The 12,257-nt window shown below is 49.6% G+C and overlaps 5 protein-coding genes across 5 annotated transcripts; 3 read left to right on the top strand and 2 right to left on the bottom strand.

Annotated features, from left to right (window-relative positions):
- Positions 1 to 209: 209 nt before the first annotated feature.
- Aspvir_008883 (EXPERA domain-containing protein) lies at positions 210 to 1,074 on the bottom strand (the record flags this gene model as incomplete). Its single annotated transcript, XM_043272039.1, has 4 exons — positions 210 to 292; positions 346 to 580; positions 640 to 803; positions 867 to 1,074. The coding sequence occupies 4 exons, from the start codon at positions 1,072 to 1,074 to the stop codon at positions 210 to 212; spliced, it is 690 nt and encodes a 229-aa protein (XP_043127974.1).
- A 451-nt stretch (positions 1,075 to 1,525) lies between these two features.
- Positions 1,526 to 3,658, top strand: Aspvir_008882 (uncharacterized protein; the record flags this gene model as incomplete). Its single annotated transcript, XM_043272038.1, has 6 exons — positions 1,526 to 1,644; positions 1,709 to 1,743; positions 1,805 to 1,874; positions 1,931 to 2,098; positions 2,150 to 2,499; positions 2,562 to 3,658. The coding sequence occupies 6 exons, from the start codon at positions 1,526 to 1,528 to the stop codon at positions 3,656 to 3,658; spliced, it is 1,839 nt and encodes a 612-aa protein (XP_043127973.1).
- Positions 3,659 to 4,230: 572 nt separating this feature from the next.
- Positions 4,231 to 6,096, bottom strand: Aspvir_008881 (uncharacterized protein; the record flags this gene model as incomplete). Its single annotated transcript, XM_043272037.1, has 1 exon — positions 4,231 to 6,096. One exon carries the CDS (start codon positions 6,094 to 6,096, stop codon positions 4,231 to 4,233), a length of 1,866 nt encoding a protein of 621 aa, XP_043127972.1.
- A 571-nt stretch (positions 6,097 to 6,667) lies between these two features.
- Positions 6,668 to 8,443, top strand: Aspvir_008880 (misato family protein; the record flags this gene model as incomplete). Its single annotated transcript, XM_043272036.1, has 5 exons — positions 6,668 to 6,739; positions 6,798 to 7,000; positions 7,080 to 7,518; positions 7,577 to 8,118; positions 8,182 to 8,443. The coding sequence occupies 5 exons, from the start codon at positions 6,668 to 6,670 to the stop codon at positions 8,441 to 8,443; spliced, it is 1,518 nt and encodes a 505-aa protein (XP_043127971.1).
- Positions 8,444 to 9,082: 639 nt separating this feature from the next.
- On the top strand, positions 9,083 to 12,073 carry Aspvir_008879 (Hsp70 family protein; the record flags this gene model as incomplete). Its single annotated transcript, XM_043272035.1, has 1 exon — positions 9,083 to 12,073. The coding sequence occupies one exon, from the start codon at positions 9,083 to 9,085 to the stop codon at positions 12,071 to 12,073; it is 2,991 nt and encodes a 996-aa protein (XP_043127970.1).
- Positions 12,074 to 12,257: the final 184 nt, after the last annotated feature.

The following is a 12,257-nucleotide window of genomic DNA, read 5'->3' as shown; positions in this document are numbered from 1 at the left end:
TAGCGAGGCAGCTGTCCACGCGTCACCAAGTGGGTCGGACGGGCTTGATCTCAATAACCTCGTCAGGCACATCGGATCGCATTGATTTACATCAATCCATATTCCAATCAAGTCAGTATCCAGATGTAGTCATATGCTCCAACAGGAGTTCCGTTTGCGCAACGATGATTCCGAGAAAGCCGTTGGCTGGGGGCGAGCGATCTCGAACGTTATCGAGCCTTTTCATCTGCAGATATTCGCTGCAGAGCTTCGAAGGCATTGGAGATCGCCTTGATACTCTGAGAAAGATAATCTGTGACGGATATGAGCATGTATCGGCCTCAACGCCCAGGGCTTGGAACTTACAGAAGGGGATAACAATCCAGATGAAGTTCATGAGAAAGTAGTAGATCCAAAAGTAGTACGCTTCAGGTCGACAGTAAGACCGTCCATGGGCATAGTGATCGTATAAGCTGGTGGCATAGTACAATGTATCACCGTACAGATGGCTCATGCAGACAATCAGCTGCAGTGGATGACGGAGTGAATGTTGGTTGAGGATTAGGTATGCTACGAAGAAGCACAGAGGACCCCAGATGAGCTGTCAACCATGGTCAGTCGTCCTGAATCAGAGAGCCTTGTCTGTATCATGGCACGTACCACTGTCATCGTCTCCATGCACAGAACCAACGTGTCCGAAGTCATATATCTCGAGTCAGATAGCGAATATTCCTTCCACAACTGACCGAGAAAGTCCTGCGCAGAAGCCATGTGGTCATGGTGGATTATGAAGTAGCCTTCAAAAAAGCAATGTATTGTCCCAGCTGCTTGAGCGGTTAGAAGGCCACTGTTCAATTATATGCATGGGTTAGAAGTAGGGACCTTACAGAGAATAAACCACAGAATAGCAAGCCGGTCTGCCTTTGGCAGACTTGGTCGTAAGAAGCTGACCCAAGTCAAAGTCCCTCCTAGAATGACTGAGGTTGCGATACTGGAGGTAGCGAGAAGGCGTTGGATTGAAGTCTCATTGGGAGCATATTCCTTAATATGCGCATCCAAAGGATAATAAGGATGAGAAGAGACTTGACTACTCATAATTGCAGAAGAGTCAATGCGCGAAGAAGAAAATTGACCTTGTCTTCTGTGAGAGCTTGAAAGCCAGGATGGATATTCTGGCAACTCTGGTTTTGTATATTCACTTCATGTTCATTCGCAACCTATGATCAAACAGCCGCCAAAAATCACAACCTGGCTTTGAAAATCCCTGAAGAAACAGTATGATCCTAGATGGCGAGCTCTTTCATAACATCTAACTAGATATACCAGTTCCACCAGATAAACAACTGGTGGATGCTCCCCACTTACTCAACATGGCTAGCCTTAATTCCTCAGGCAGCAACACCTCCTCGGGTTTCTCCGCAACGTAACAGGGTGCCCACTCTGTTCTCGGATCGCGATTATCCTCCATCATCACCACTATAATTTGTCAGTCCTTTCAATCACTTCATGGAGCCTGGAAGCTCCTTGATCAAAGCGCATTGTTCCAATGGCTCCTGGTCCTTTTAGGAGAAAGCCTCTGGGGCTCGATGTACCCCGAAACCCTACTCCTGACTCGCCGCCTGGTATTGCGGCGCTATTCGTCATCCGCTTCGATATTAAGGCTGGGTGAGCTTTACCATCAGCTTGCAAATATGTGGCCTACGGCGACTGACTACGAATCATGATCTAGATACGTCATTTCGTGGAAACGTACCATTCCTGGAGGTAAGTGACAGTTATCATCGAGATATGGGAGCCACTGAAGCTGACGTATCCGGGCCTGCAGTCGATATAGAAGGAGTCGTCGAATACAAATCGCTTCCATCGGGTCTTCATAATGTCTCCGAGGATCTAGTGTACGCTGGCGACCCGATTAATCTCCTTCCGTATGCTAACGATTGTCATTGCCTAGATATTTCGTCCATGAACAGTATGCCGGTATCAGTTCGTTCGTCAACCAACCCGCGGATGAAGCAGAGCGCAATGCGCAGATGTTTGCCGTGGGGGTTCTGGTCCCCCTGAGTTTTGGTAGACTCGGGAAGAGTTGGAGGCACGCTCCAAGGCTAAAGGAATTGGCAGAGTGGGTGAGATCTCTCATGGCTCGAAGTACCGTCTGACTTGCTTGATGCAGGACCTATGCCAAGGATATGACAAACACTCAACCTTTGTCGGACTATTGGGATAACTTTGAGATACGCGTGAACGATGCATCGACCATATCTGCTGATTCTCCTTTGGAATCACCTGTCGGCCTCCGGTTCAGAGAGCGACCGGACAGCTTACAGCGTAATCGCGCATTCAGCGACGCAATAGTACTGGAAGCGTCCAGGCCGGCCCTAACGCCTTTCCATCCAGCGTCGTCACTTCCCGAATTTCTTGACTCTTTCGGACCTTTGATATTCCCATTGTACAGAGCAGCATTATTACGCAAGCGTATTCTTTTCATGGCCGAGGCGCCGGTCCATATACCCTGTAACTATGGTAAATGGATCCGCCCCCCTTGTTCCCCGCATGTCTTCAGCAGTCCTTGCTAACCAACACAGTATATGATTTATCGTTGTTAGCATCGCTACCAAATTACCTTCTACCACTGCTTCCACCTGGCGGTTCACTTCCTCCCCGACCTCGCCCACTGTTCAATATCGGCATCCACGATATACCCTACCTTTCGTCATTCGTGAACGTCTCTGCGAAGACTGAGCCCGATGCGGCTTGGATAGCCTGCAGCACAGACAGTGTGCTGAGCATGAAAAGCGAGCTCTTCGACGTCCTGGTTACTCTGCCTCCGCCACATGCCAGCAACGCAGCCCAGAAAGTCTTCCCTAAAATCTCCGTCTTGCCTAACCGAAGCGCGCAGCATAACTCATCTCAAGCAATCTACCTGAAAGCCACACAGCGCGATGCGCGACGCTACACCATCCTCCGTAAGGGCTTACGCCACGTCTCCTACGATGACACTGCATCTGGCGAAGACGAGGACTCCGATGCTGCGTCTACATACTCATCTAGCCCGGTCGTCGAGCCCCTGTCATGGACACGTCTAGCCTACACATCCTTCATCTGGTGGGCATCCGCAGGCGAGAAGCGGGACGGACTTACGGAAGAAGAGGAAGAAGAAAACCAAATTGAGCGAGACACGCGGCTCCTAGCCAGCGTGGAAGCCATGCCGACGCCATCCTCGGGATCTCTTGGCCGCCATTCGATGCAAGCGGAGGATGCTTCGCAACCTCCCGAAATCGCACTGGTCGCCTACTTCCGTCGCCTGACGACCCAGCTCTTCGTTACGTTGTCGGACGTGATTGCCCGTCAGGATAGCAGAAACGGAGAACAGGATGAGGATATAGGCGCCCCGTACGAGGATGAACCGGAGGAAGCGGACGCCGAACCCTCCATTTCCGTTGGCAGGGAAGATTCGCAAGGAGACGACTCGAGACGGCCCTTGCTGCCATCTGCCGCCAAATTTTCACCTGAGGATGACGAGCCGGTGACTATCACCTCCGAGGATATGACGGAGATGGGCCTCGATGTGTGGAGCGCTTCCGACCGTGTCTTTGTGGAGGAATTGGTGCAGTCATGGTGGGGTCGCAAAGCCTACATTGATAGTGCGCGCATTAAGTGCTGTGGGATTTCGATTGTCTGATGAGGCCGTTGATGACTGTCAATATTGGCCTTGTCATGGTAAATATCCATTTGCATTTTGATATATGTACAATGTTAACCTCAACGGACATGTTCGGAACTTCAAATGAGGGAGAGCGATCTCATTCATGGAATTTGGCTGGGTTCGTAAGAATTATGTGCTGGTAATCATATAGGCACTGAAGCAGGATTCTATGTACCATAAATATGCTTGACAAAGGAAAATGGGGAGATCATGCAAATCTCAGAATGAATGTGAGGGTGACATGCAAGTAGAGCTCCGCTGAAACATAAGCAAACAAAAAGAGCATTGTCCACCGCAAGTATCGTAAGCCGTCGTTATATACCAGCAGAAGAAGTCCAAACTCGGGTCAGCTCATAGTGATCCAAAAGAAAAAAGTACCCCCCAAAGGCAAGAAAGCCCCATTTAATTAGCCCGAGAAAACTCAAAATCAAACGCCATCTCATTTAGACATCAGGGTATCAAACGAAGATCGGTCAACAATCGACAACAGCTCAAGTATGATGTGCTTCAGATACCAATAGTCTGTTCACGTCACGGACGAAAGAGGTTTACCGGCGGAACATCCTGACCGGAGCGCTTAGATCTCGTCGGACAGCCTTATCCCCGTCAGTTCTCACTGCCGAGTTCTGAACGCCAGGGATTCTTTGCGCCCCCCGACCCGGTGTGGCACCCCCTCCTCCGGAGCGAAGGGTAGCCTCATTGGCACTGGCGGATCTTTTCATTGTATTAGTCTTCCCTCTTCGTGCTCGAATTTGCGCTAGAGCTTGTTCTCTGTCGATGGACGTTCCAGGCAGGGGAACAGAATGAGGAGCGAGCGCACCATCTGATTCTGTAGGTGCATTGCGATTATCTTCAATACTGTACGGTGGTGAAGGAGAATCCCAAGGGATTCGGATACGAGCTGGGGATGGTTGGAGACCAGGAGCGAAAGGTTGGACTGAGTCTTTTTCTTTAACTTGCACCATGGGCTCAAAGGACGTCTCGTGCCGATTAACATGCCTTTCTTCGAAAGGACTAACGAGCAACTGCTGCGCTGAAGGGTTTTCGCGAGAGATCGACGATTCGAGCCCGCTTAAAGCTGTGTCTTGGGGTTGCTTAGGAGGCGATCGAACTGGAGATGGGACTGATTTGAAAGTTCCCGTCACAGGCGAGAAAGTTATCAAGAGTTCCTCTGGTTCTTCTTGAGGCCTTGCCTGCTCCGTAGGCCCAGACCCCTGCAACAGGTTGTCAAAGTGTGAATGTTGCTGGGCTTTAGGGCCACGGATGTCATGGCGGTCTTCTTCGATGATGTTTTGAACCTTGTCTTGGGCTACGACATCTTCGCTGGTTGGCGCATGGACTTGATTGGTCTGTTCCTCTTCTTCTGCAAGCCTGCAAGAGCATCGTTTGAATTCGCATTCCATTCTTAGAAACTCGATCATGTCCTCGGCATCGAGTCTCATTTTTCTCTCATGCTTGAGTGTTTCTTCGAGGTCATCGATTATCTCTTGGTGAGTGTTTGTGGATAGTGTATTTTGATCACCTTGCCGAGGTGTCACATCTGAAAGTCTTAGTCTCTTTGGAGGAGTGTCTTGTGCCGTGGTCTGATCTGTAGATTCCACAAGCGGTGAGTGCGTCGAATCCTCAGCAGGCCGTTTTGGCCTGCGAGGCGCCGGGGTGAGCATAAATGCGAGATCTCCTTCTGCCAGCGACAGTCTTCCGATATTTTCGTTACCCATTTCTTTTGCTCGGGCCTCAAGGCTGTCTGAGCGACGATTGGCTTCAACATTGCGCAAGCGTCCTTTAAGAACTTCCAGCTCTTCAGTCAAGCCAGCAAGTGCGTATGCTCGCTCAAATGCCTCTTGCTTCGCTTGTTCCTTCGCCGCTCGCTCGCAGAGAACTTCCTCTTTCAATCCTTTGGTTTCCGACCTTGCGTGTTTCAGTTCCTCCTGCAATTTTACCAGAGCGGATCCCGCGCGAAAAGCCTCTTTTCTTGCCTTCCTAATCTCTTTTTCAAAGACTGATCGTTCATGCGCCTGTCGTTCTTTGGCTGCTTGAAGTTCTTCTAGCAATGATTCGAGTCGCTCGCTTATGCGCCGTTCCCGTAATTGTGCCTCGGAAAGCTGAGCAGAGACACTAGCTAGAGCAGATTCTGCCTCTTCGCGACCGAGTAGTGCTCTCTGAAGCGCTGCCGAAGTACCAGATGATGTTGATGGCTGTGGTGTATTTGCCGGGCTGTTTCCACGAGACAGATTGTTCAAGAACGCTACTCTTGCCTGAACGTCGGACATCCCCCTTGTCTTCTTTCGTTGTTGTATATCCAGGATATCCGATTGCCGTGATGGTGAGCTAGGAATGATCTGTTGTTGATTCATCCGCTCAGGCGAGAGTGGGTGGAGTATTTTCGTAGGACTGGACAGAATAGGGGAGTCCATCGCGAATAGCTGCTGATAGGTGTCAGACCAAAGGTGATACGGTCCGTTTGATGCTAATCAAGCATGACAATCGCTGAAAAATTTGCGATTCTAGGGTATCGCGGTGGAGGTGGCTTGGGTTGAAACTTGGATCTGATTGTCAGGCCTTTATCGAACTGACGCACCCACAACACACACACCAAACATGTTTGTTCAGTTCTTGCCTCATCTGGTAAGTGTCAGGTGACTGTTGCTCTGGACAACAAAGCTATACTATATTAAGCAAATGGGTCTCACGTGTTTGATAAGGAGGCACTAAGCTTGATCAGGCATCCAGCTCCAGATGGTCCGTGCTCCATGATGCGATAACAGTTGTCTTTGAGATATTTGCCTGCGGGGTTTCTTCAGGAATTTATGTTATTCTACCGCGTCTGTTCTGCCTTCTCTCTTCGAGGCCTGAATGGATCATCTGAATTTGACTTGTATGTACCACTGTGCACTTGTTGTCACTTGACATTGAATGATGTAGAATCGCCTAAACTCAAGCCGACCTATTGCTCACTAGCACATACGTCTCTAGAATAAGCGCAAAATGCATGAAATTATTACGCTACAACTGGGGCAGCGAGCAAATTACTTGGCTACACATTTTTGGAATCTTCAGGTCAGTCGAGATTTTTCTCCCTGTTGCTGTATTTTGACCTTCAACTCAAGCCTTCAAGGAATCATACTTCACGTACGGTGAAGCGGAAGAAACACCAATCGATCATGATGTCCATTTTCGACCTGGCATCGGGGCGGATGGGTCGGAAACGTACACTCCGAGGACGCTCATTTATGACTTGAAAGGTGCTTTTGGGTCCCTACGCAAGCATAACGCCCTCTATGAGTTGACTACAGATGCAGTTCCCGGGCAAGGCTTATGGTAAGGTCGCTTCGTTCCGCTCCTCTGTTTATTCAGAGACGTCCATGAACAGGGCTCACCTTGAATTTTTTCGTTTCAGGGACGGAAAAGAAGTCATACAGCGACAAACACCGATCATTCAGAGCGAGTATCAAAAGCACTTGGAACAAGGGCTTCCGGCCCCAGTTCTCTCCTCCGATACCGTGCGCTACTGGTCAGACTATAACCGATTGTTCTATCATCCGCGTTCAATAGTGCAGCTCAATGATTACGAGTTGAATTCAAAGATTATGCCTTTCGAAGACTGGAGTGTGGGGGAAGATTTGTTTGGAGAACTGGACAAAGAGCATGACCTACTCGACCGAGACTTGAGACCTCTTGCGGAAGAATGCGATCAATTGCGCGCCCTCCAATTATTCACAAGCTCCGATGATGCTTGGGGTGGATTTGCCGCAAAATATGTGGATAGGCTAAGAGATGAATTTGGTAAAAAAACTGTTTGGGTATGGGCTATCGAAGGTGGAAACAAGGTTCAAAGAGTGAGTCTCTCCCCTACTAGATGTCTTGACTGAAACTCATCCTATTTGTTCCATGCAGCACAACCAACTTAAGCGCGATATGAACAAAGCACGATCTATACACTCTATCTCCCCACAGTCGTCGCTGTACGTGCCTATTATAGACCCACCGACTCACCTCCCCAAGACAATTAGCCTCGACGCTCAGTCAGAATGGCAGACTTCAGCACTAATCAGCACTGCGATGGAAACGGCGACGCTTCCCACTCGTCTTCGTTCTTATAAGGATTTTGAGACCTCTCTAGCGGGAGAAGATGGTACGCACAAGATTTTTGAGCTGCAATCTAAGATACTGTCTGAGGACATGAGCAATGATACACGACCCGTTCAATTTCCAGAAGATCGGGGGACACAAGCATCGAAAGGGGAATCCTCGAAAGTTAGAACAGAGTTCGACTTGGACTTCTCATATGATGATCCGAACAACGGTGATTCGCATATATTCAATCAAGTTCAAGTTGGCCGTGGACATAGTCCTGAGAAAGAGGTGCCCAAATCAAGGGAGGATCTTGGATTCAAGCGCAAGGAACGCTTTTATAACTCTGAACCAATGCTCGAAAGGTGAGTGAAGACGCTACGCTATTAATAGAGATATTATAATACTAATCGACAACGATAACATAGCTTTTACATCCCATTAGCATTCCCTATTTTGGACAGCTCTCCTCGCAACATGTTCTCAATAAAGCATAAGGACGCAGGGATCAACGTCCTTGCAGCGCTGACTGCTTCATCGCGAACAGCAACAAAGCTCAAGGCTATGGAAGCCGTGGCTGGGCGGGTTATCGGTGTTGATGAACGAGAGAACCTCGTTAACGGCCTGGGAGAAATCCGTGAATCTTACGAGATAGGATGGATGAGTGATTCAGATTTCGATGACGATTGAGCAGCATATGTCACCTTTGGAGCCATGGACCGATGATCTTGATTGAGGACAACCACTAGATACATGAGAATAATGAAACAGAAGAAGTCAGGATGATCGAATCGCGTAGTCCAATGTAGAAAGGCTGGACCCTGCGAACTGGTGCCGTTCTGGGTTAAAAAAATGCAAAATTGCTGTATCGAGTATGTTTGCATTACATACATCCAAACGTGTCCTTATCGAGGTCCGCAACGACAATTTGGGGCTCTTCAATTTTCGCAAACCCATTCTTCATGCTTACTGCCAGGTGGCCATTTGTATAGGTTTGGCTGCACTCTTGATGGCTTCCTCTACTTAATGACTTGTAAGTCTACCTGCCTCCCCAAGCCCAATACGCTCACATGGGACTGACGTATGGCCAGTTCCTATAGTTCACGACAAGCTCCACTACCCTGATTCGTGATACGTGAATGTACAGCCCGTTTTGCACCGTTCCTTCTTTCGATAATTGCTAGGGGAAGCTTTTTGAGGGACTGTTGTTATCTATCTATATTTTCTCCAATTCGCGTCTGCTCATTCAAGGTATGCTCCTAGACTCTTCCCTCCCAGGTGCTCGTTACATTGTCTGACCTCTATTATTGCGACAGCGATACTCCCAAGATGGCTCCTCCCGGATACCGATTGAGAGCATTATCGCTATCTCCAGTCTTCTCCTTCCTCGTCCTTCCCTTTCTACTCTTCTTCCTCAGCTTCCCGGCTCCTACGTCCGCTGCTGGATCCGCAGTTCTCGGTGTCGACGTAGGTACCGAGTATATCAAAGCCGCCCTTGTCAAACCCGGCATTCCGCTTGAGATCGTCCTCACAAAAGACTCGAAACGAAAGGAGTCGGCAGCTGTTGCGTTCAAACCCACAAGAGAAAACAATGCTCCATTCCCTGAGAGATTCTACGGCGGTGACGCGCTAGCCCTGGCGGCCCGTTATCCCGACGATGTTTACGCAAACCTCAAGGCCTTGCTTGGAGTTCGTTTTGAGAATGGCGACAATGAGATGGTTAAGACCTATCATAGCCGGTATCCCGCCTTGAGATTGGAAGCTGCCCCTGGTGAGCGGGGTACGGTTGGACTGCGCAGTAATAGACTGGGCGAGGCTGAAAGAAAAGATGCGTTCCTTGTTGAAGAGCTCTTAGCCATGCAGCTGAAGCAGATCAAGGGTAATGCCGACAGTCTGGCTGGAAAGGGATCTGACGTCAGGGACGTGATCATTACATATCCCTCGTTCTACACCGCTGAAGAAAAGAGAAGCTTAGAGTTGGCAGCGGAATTGGCAGGGTTGAAAGTCGACGCTCTTATCAGTGATAATCTTGCTGTCGGCCTGAACTACGCCACCAGCCGTACGTTCCCCAGCGTCTCCGATGGACAGAGACCCGAGTATCATATTGTCTATGACATGGGAGCCGGGTTCACCACGGCCAGTGTCATACGCTTCCAAAGTCGTGCAGTGAAGGATGTTGGGAAATTTAACAAGACGGTACAAGAAGTTCAGGTCTTGGGAACCGGCTGGGACAGGACACTTGGAGGAGATTCGCTGAACGATCTTATCGTGCAGGACATGGTTGCAAATCTGGCCGAAGATAAGAAATTGAACGGCCGCGTAACTCCCGCCGAAATCCAGGCGCATGGTAAAACCATGGCAAGGCTTTGGAAGGACGCTGAGAAGGTTCGCCAAGTGTTGAGCGCTAACACCGAGACGGGCGCCAGTTTTGAGAGTCTTTATGAAGAAGACTTGAATTTCAAATATCGTGTCACTCGATCCAAATTCGAGGAGCTTGCTGCGGATCACATCGCTCGTCTCGGAGGACCTATTGAGCGATCTCTGGCCGCGGCTGGGCTACAGCTCAGTGACATCGACTCTATTATTCTCCACGGGGGCGCTATCCGCACACCGTTCGTACAGAAGGAGCTCGAACGCATCGCTGGATCTTCTGACAAGATCAGAACAAGCGTGAACGCTGATGAGGCAGCGGTATTTGGTGCTGCATTCAAGGGAGCTGCTCTGAGCCCCAGTTTCCGCGTCAAAGATATTAGAGCCAGCGATGTCTCGAGTTACGCTGTTTTGCTCAAGTGGGCCTCAGAGACCAAGGAAAGACAGCAGAAGCTCTTTACTCCGACTTCTCAAGTTGGTCCCGACAAACAGGTTACAATGAAGAATCTGGATGATTTTGAGTTCAGCTTCTATCAACAAATTTCCACTGGCGATGAGGTCGTCGAGTCGCCGGTTCTCCGTGTGCAGACTCAAAATCTAACTGCTTCTGTCGACCAGCTGAAAGAGAAGTTCGGTTGCTCGCCAGCCAATATCACTACGAAGTTTTCTATGCGTCTCAGTCCCGTTAACGGACTTCCAGAAGTTACGGGTGGATCCGTTAGTTGTGAAGTCGAGAGCGTAAAGAAGGGAAGCGTCGTTGAAGATGTGAAGGGTTTCTTCGGGCTTGGGTCCAAGAAGGATGAACAGGCACCTCTCGGTGAAGAAGGAGAGCCCACGGAGTCAATTACGCTGGAAGCAGAAGAACCCCAAGTTTCGACAACTTCCTCTGCTGCCGAAGCTTCCACGACGTCCACCAAGGAAACCAAGAAGGCCGCACCGCAGATAAAAGTGGAACTGATTCCCCTCAGCTTCACGACATCGCCTCTTGGAACTTCCGCGCCATCGGATAGTGAAATGACTCGTATTCAGACCCGTTTGTCTGCCTTCGATGCTTCGGACCGGGACCGTATCCTGCGTGAGGAGGCACTTAATGAATTGGAGTCTTTTATCTACCGGAGCCGGGATCTGGCTGACGATGAGGAATTTGTCAAAGCTCTCAAAGCCGATCAGCTGGCCGAACTCCAGGGGAAAACCGCCTCTGCCAGCGACTGGCTCTATGGCGATGGTGCTGACGCTTCAACATCAGAGTTCCGGGCCAAACTGAAGTCTTTGAAGGATATCGTCAACCCTGCTCTGAAGAGAAAACAGGAGAATGCGAATCGGCCGGCTCGGGTCCAGCTTCTTCAAGACTTGTTGAAGAACTCGAAAACCATTCTGGACATTTTACAAAAGCAGATTGAACAAGACGAAGAGCTCTATTCCTCGAGTCTCTCTAGTGCAACCTCCACCCAACCTACGGAGAGCTCATCTTCCACAACTACCTCGACAACCTCTTCCAGCGACTCGTCTTCGTCGACGGCCGATCCTCTCGATGATCTCGAGGAGGACCCCTACACGACGTCCACATCCGAGACCACCTCGGCCACCACAACCCCTAAAGCCACCGGCCCGAAGTATTCAATCTTCAATCCCTCCGACCTCTCCAGCCTCACCAAGATCTACGAGTCCACAAACACCTGGCTCGAAACACAACTCGCCGTCCAGGAGAAGCTGACGGAGTCCGACGACCCAGCTTTGACAGTCGCAGAGATCGACACCCGTCTCAAGGAACTGGAACGGACCATGAACCGCGTCTACGAGAAGATGGGCGCAGCCGCAGCCAGGTCTGGTAAATCATCCGGGGACCAGTCTAAGGAGAACGGCAAGAGCAATGCCCAAAAGCCCAAGAAGGACAAGGGGAAGAAGGAGAAGGCCGAGAAGGCCAAGGCTCCCCCCAAGGACGAATTGTAAACAAAATATGTATCTGATTAATGATTTGTATTAGACTCTTAAATACACCGGCTTGCAGCAAAACGGTAGAATGTGGCTTTGAGCATTTAGTCAATTTACTGTTACTCAAGACCTCCTTTCCAGGATTGTCTTGACCATTTTTCACATGGAATAGATGAAGGTTACAATCAGTATGACTTGTCAA

The sequence above is a fragment of the Aspergillus viridinutans genome (assembly GCF_018404265.1).
Source record: "Aspergillus viridinutans IFM 47045 DNA, scaffold_7, whole genome shotgun sequence".
NCBI lineage: Eukaryota > Fungi > Ascomycota > Eurotiomycetes > Eurotiales > Aspergillaceae > Aspergillus > Aspergillus viridinutans.
Note: the sequence above shows the minus strand (reverse complement) of the source record. Positions and strands in the feature narration are given on the sequence as shown.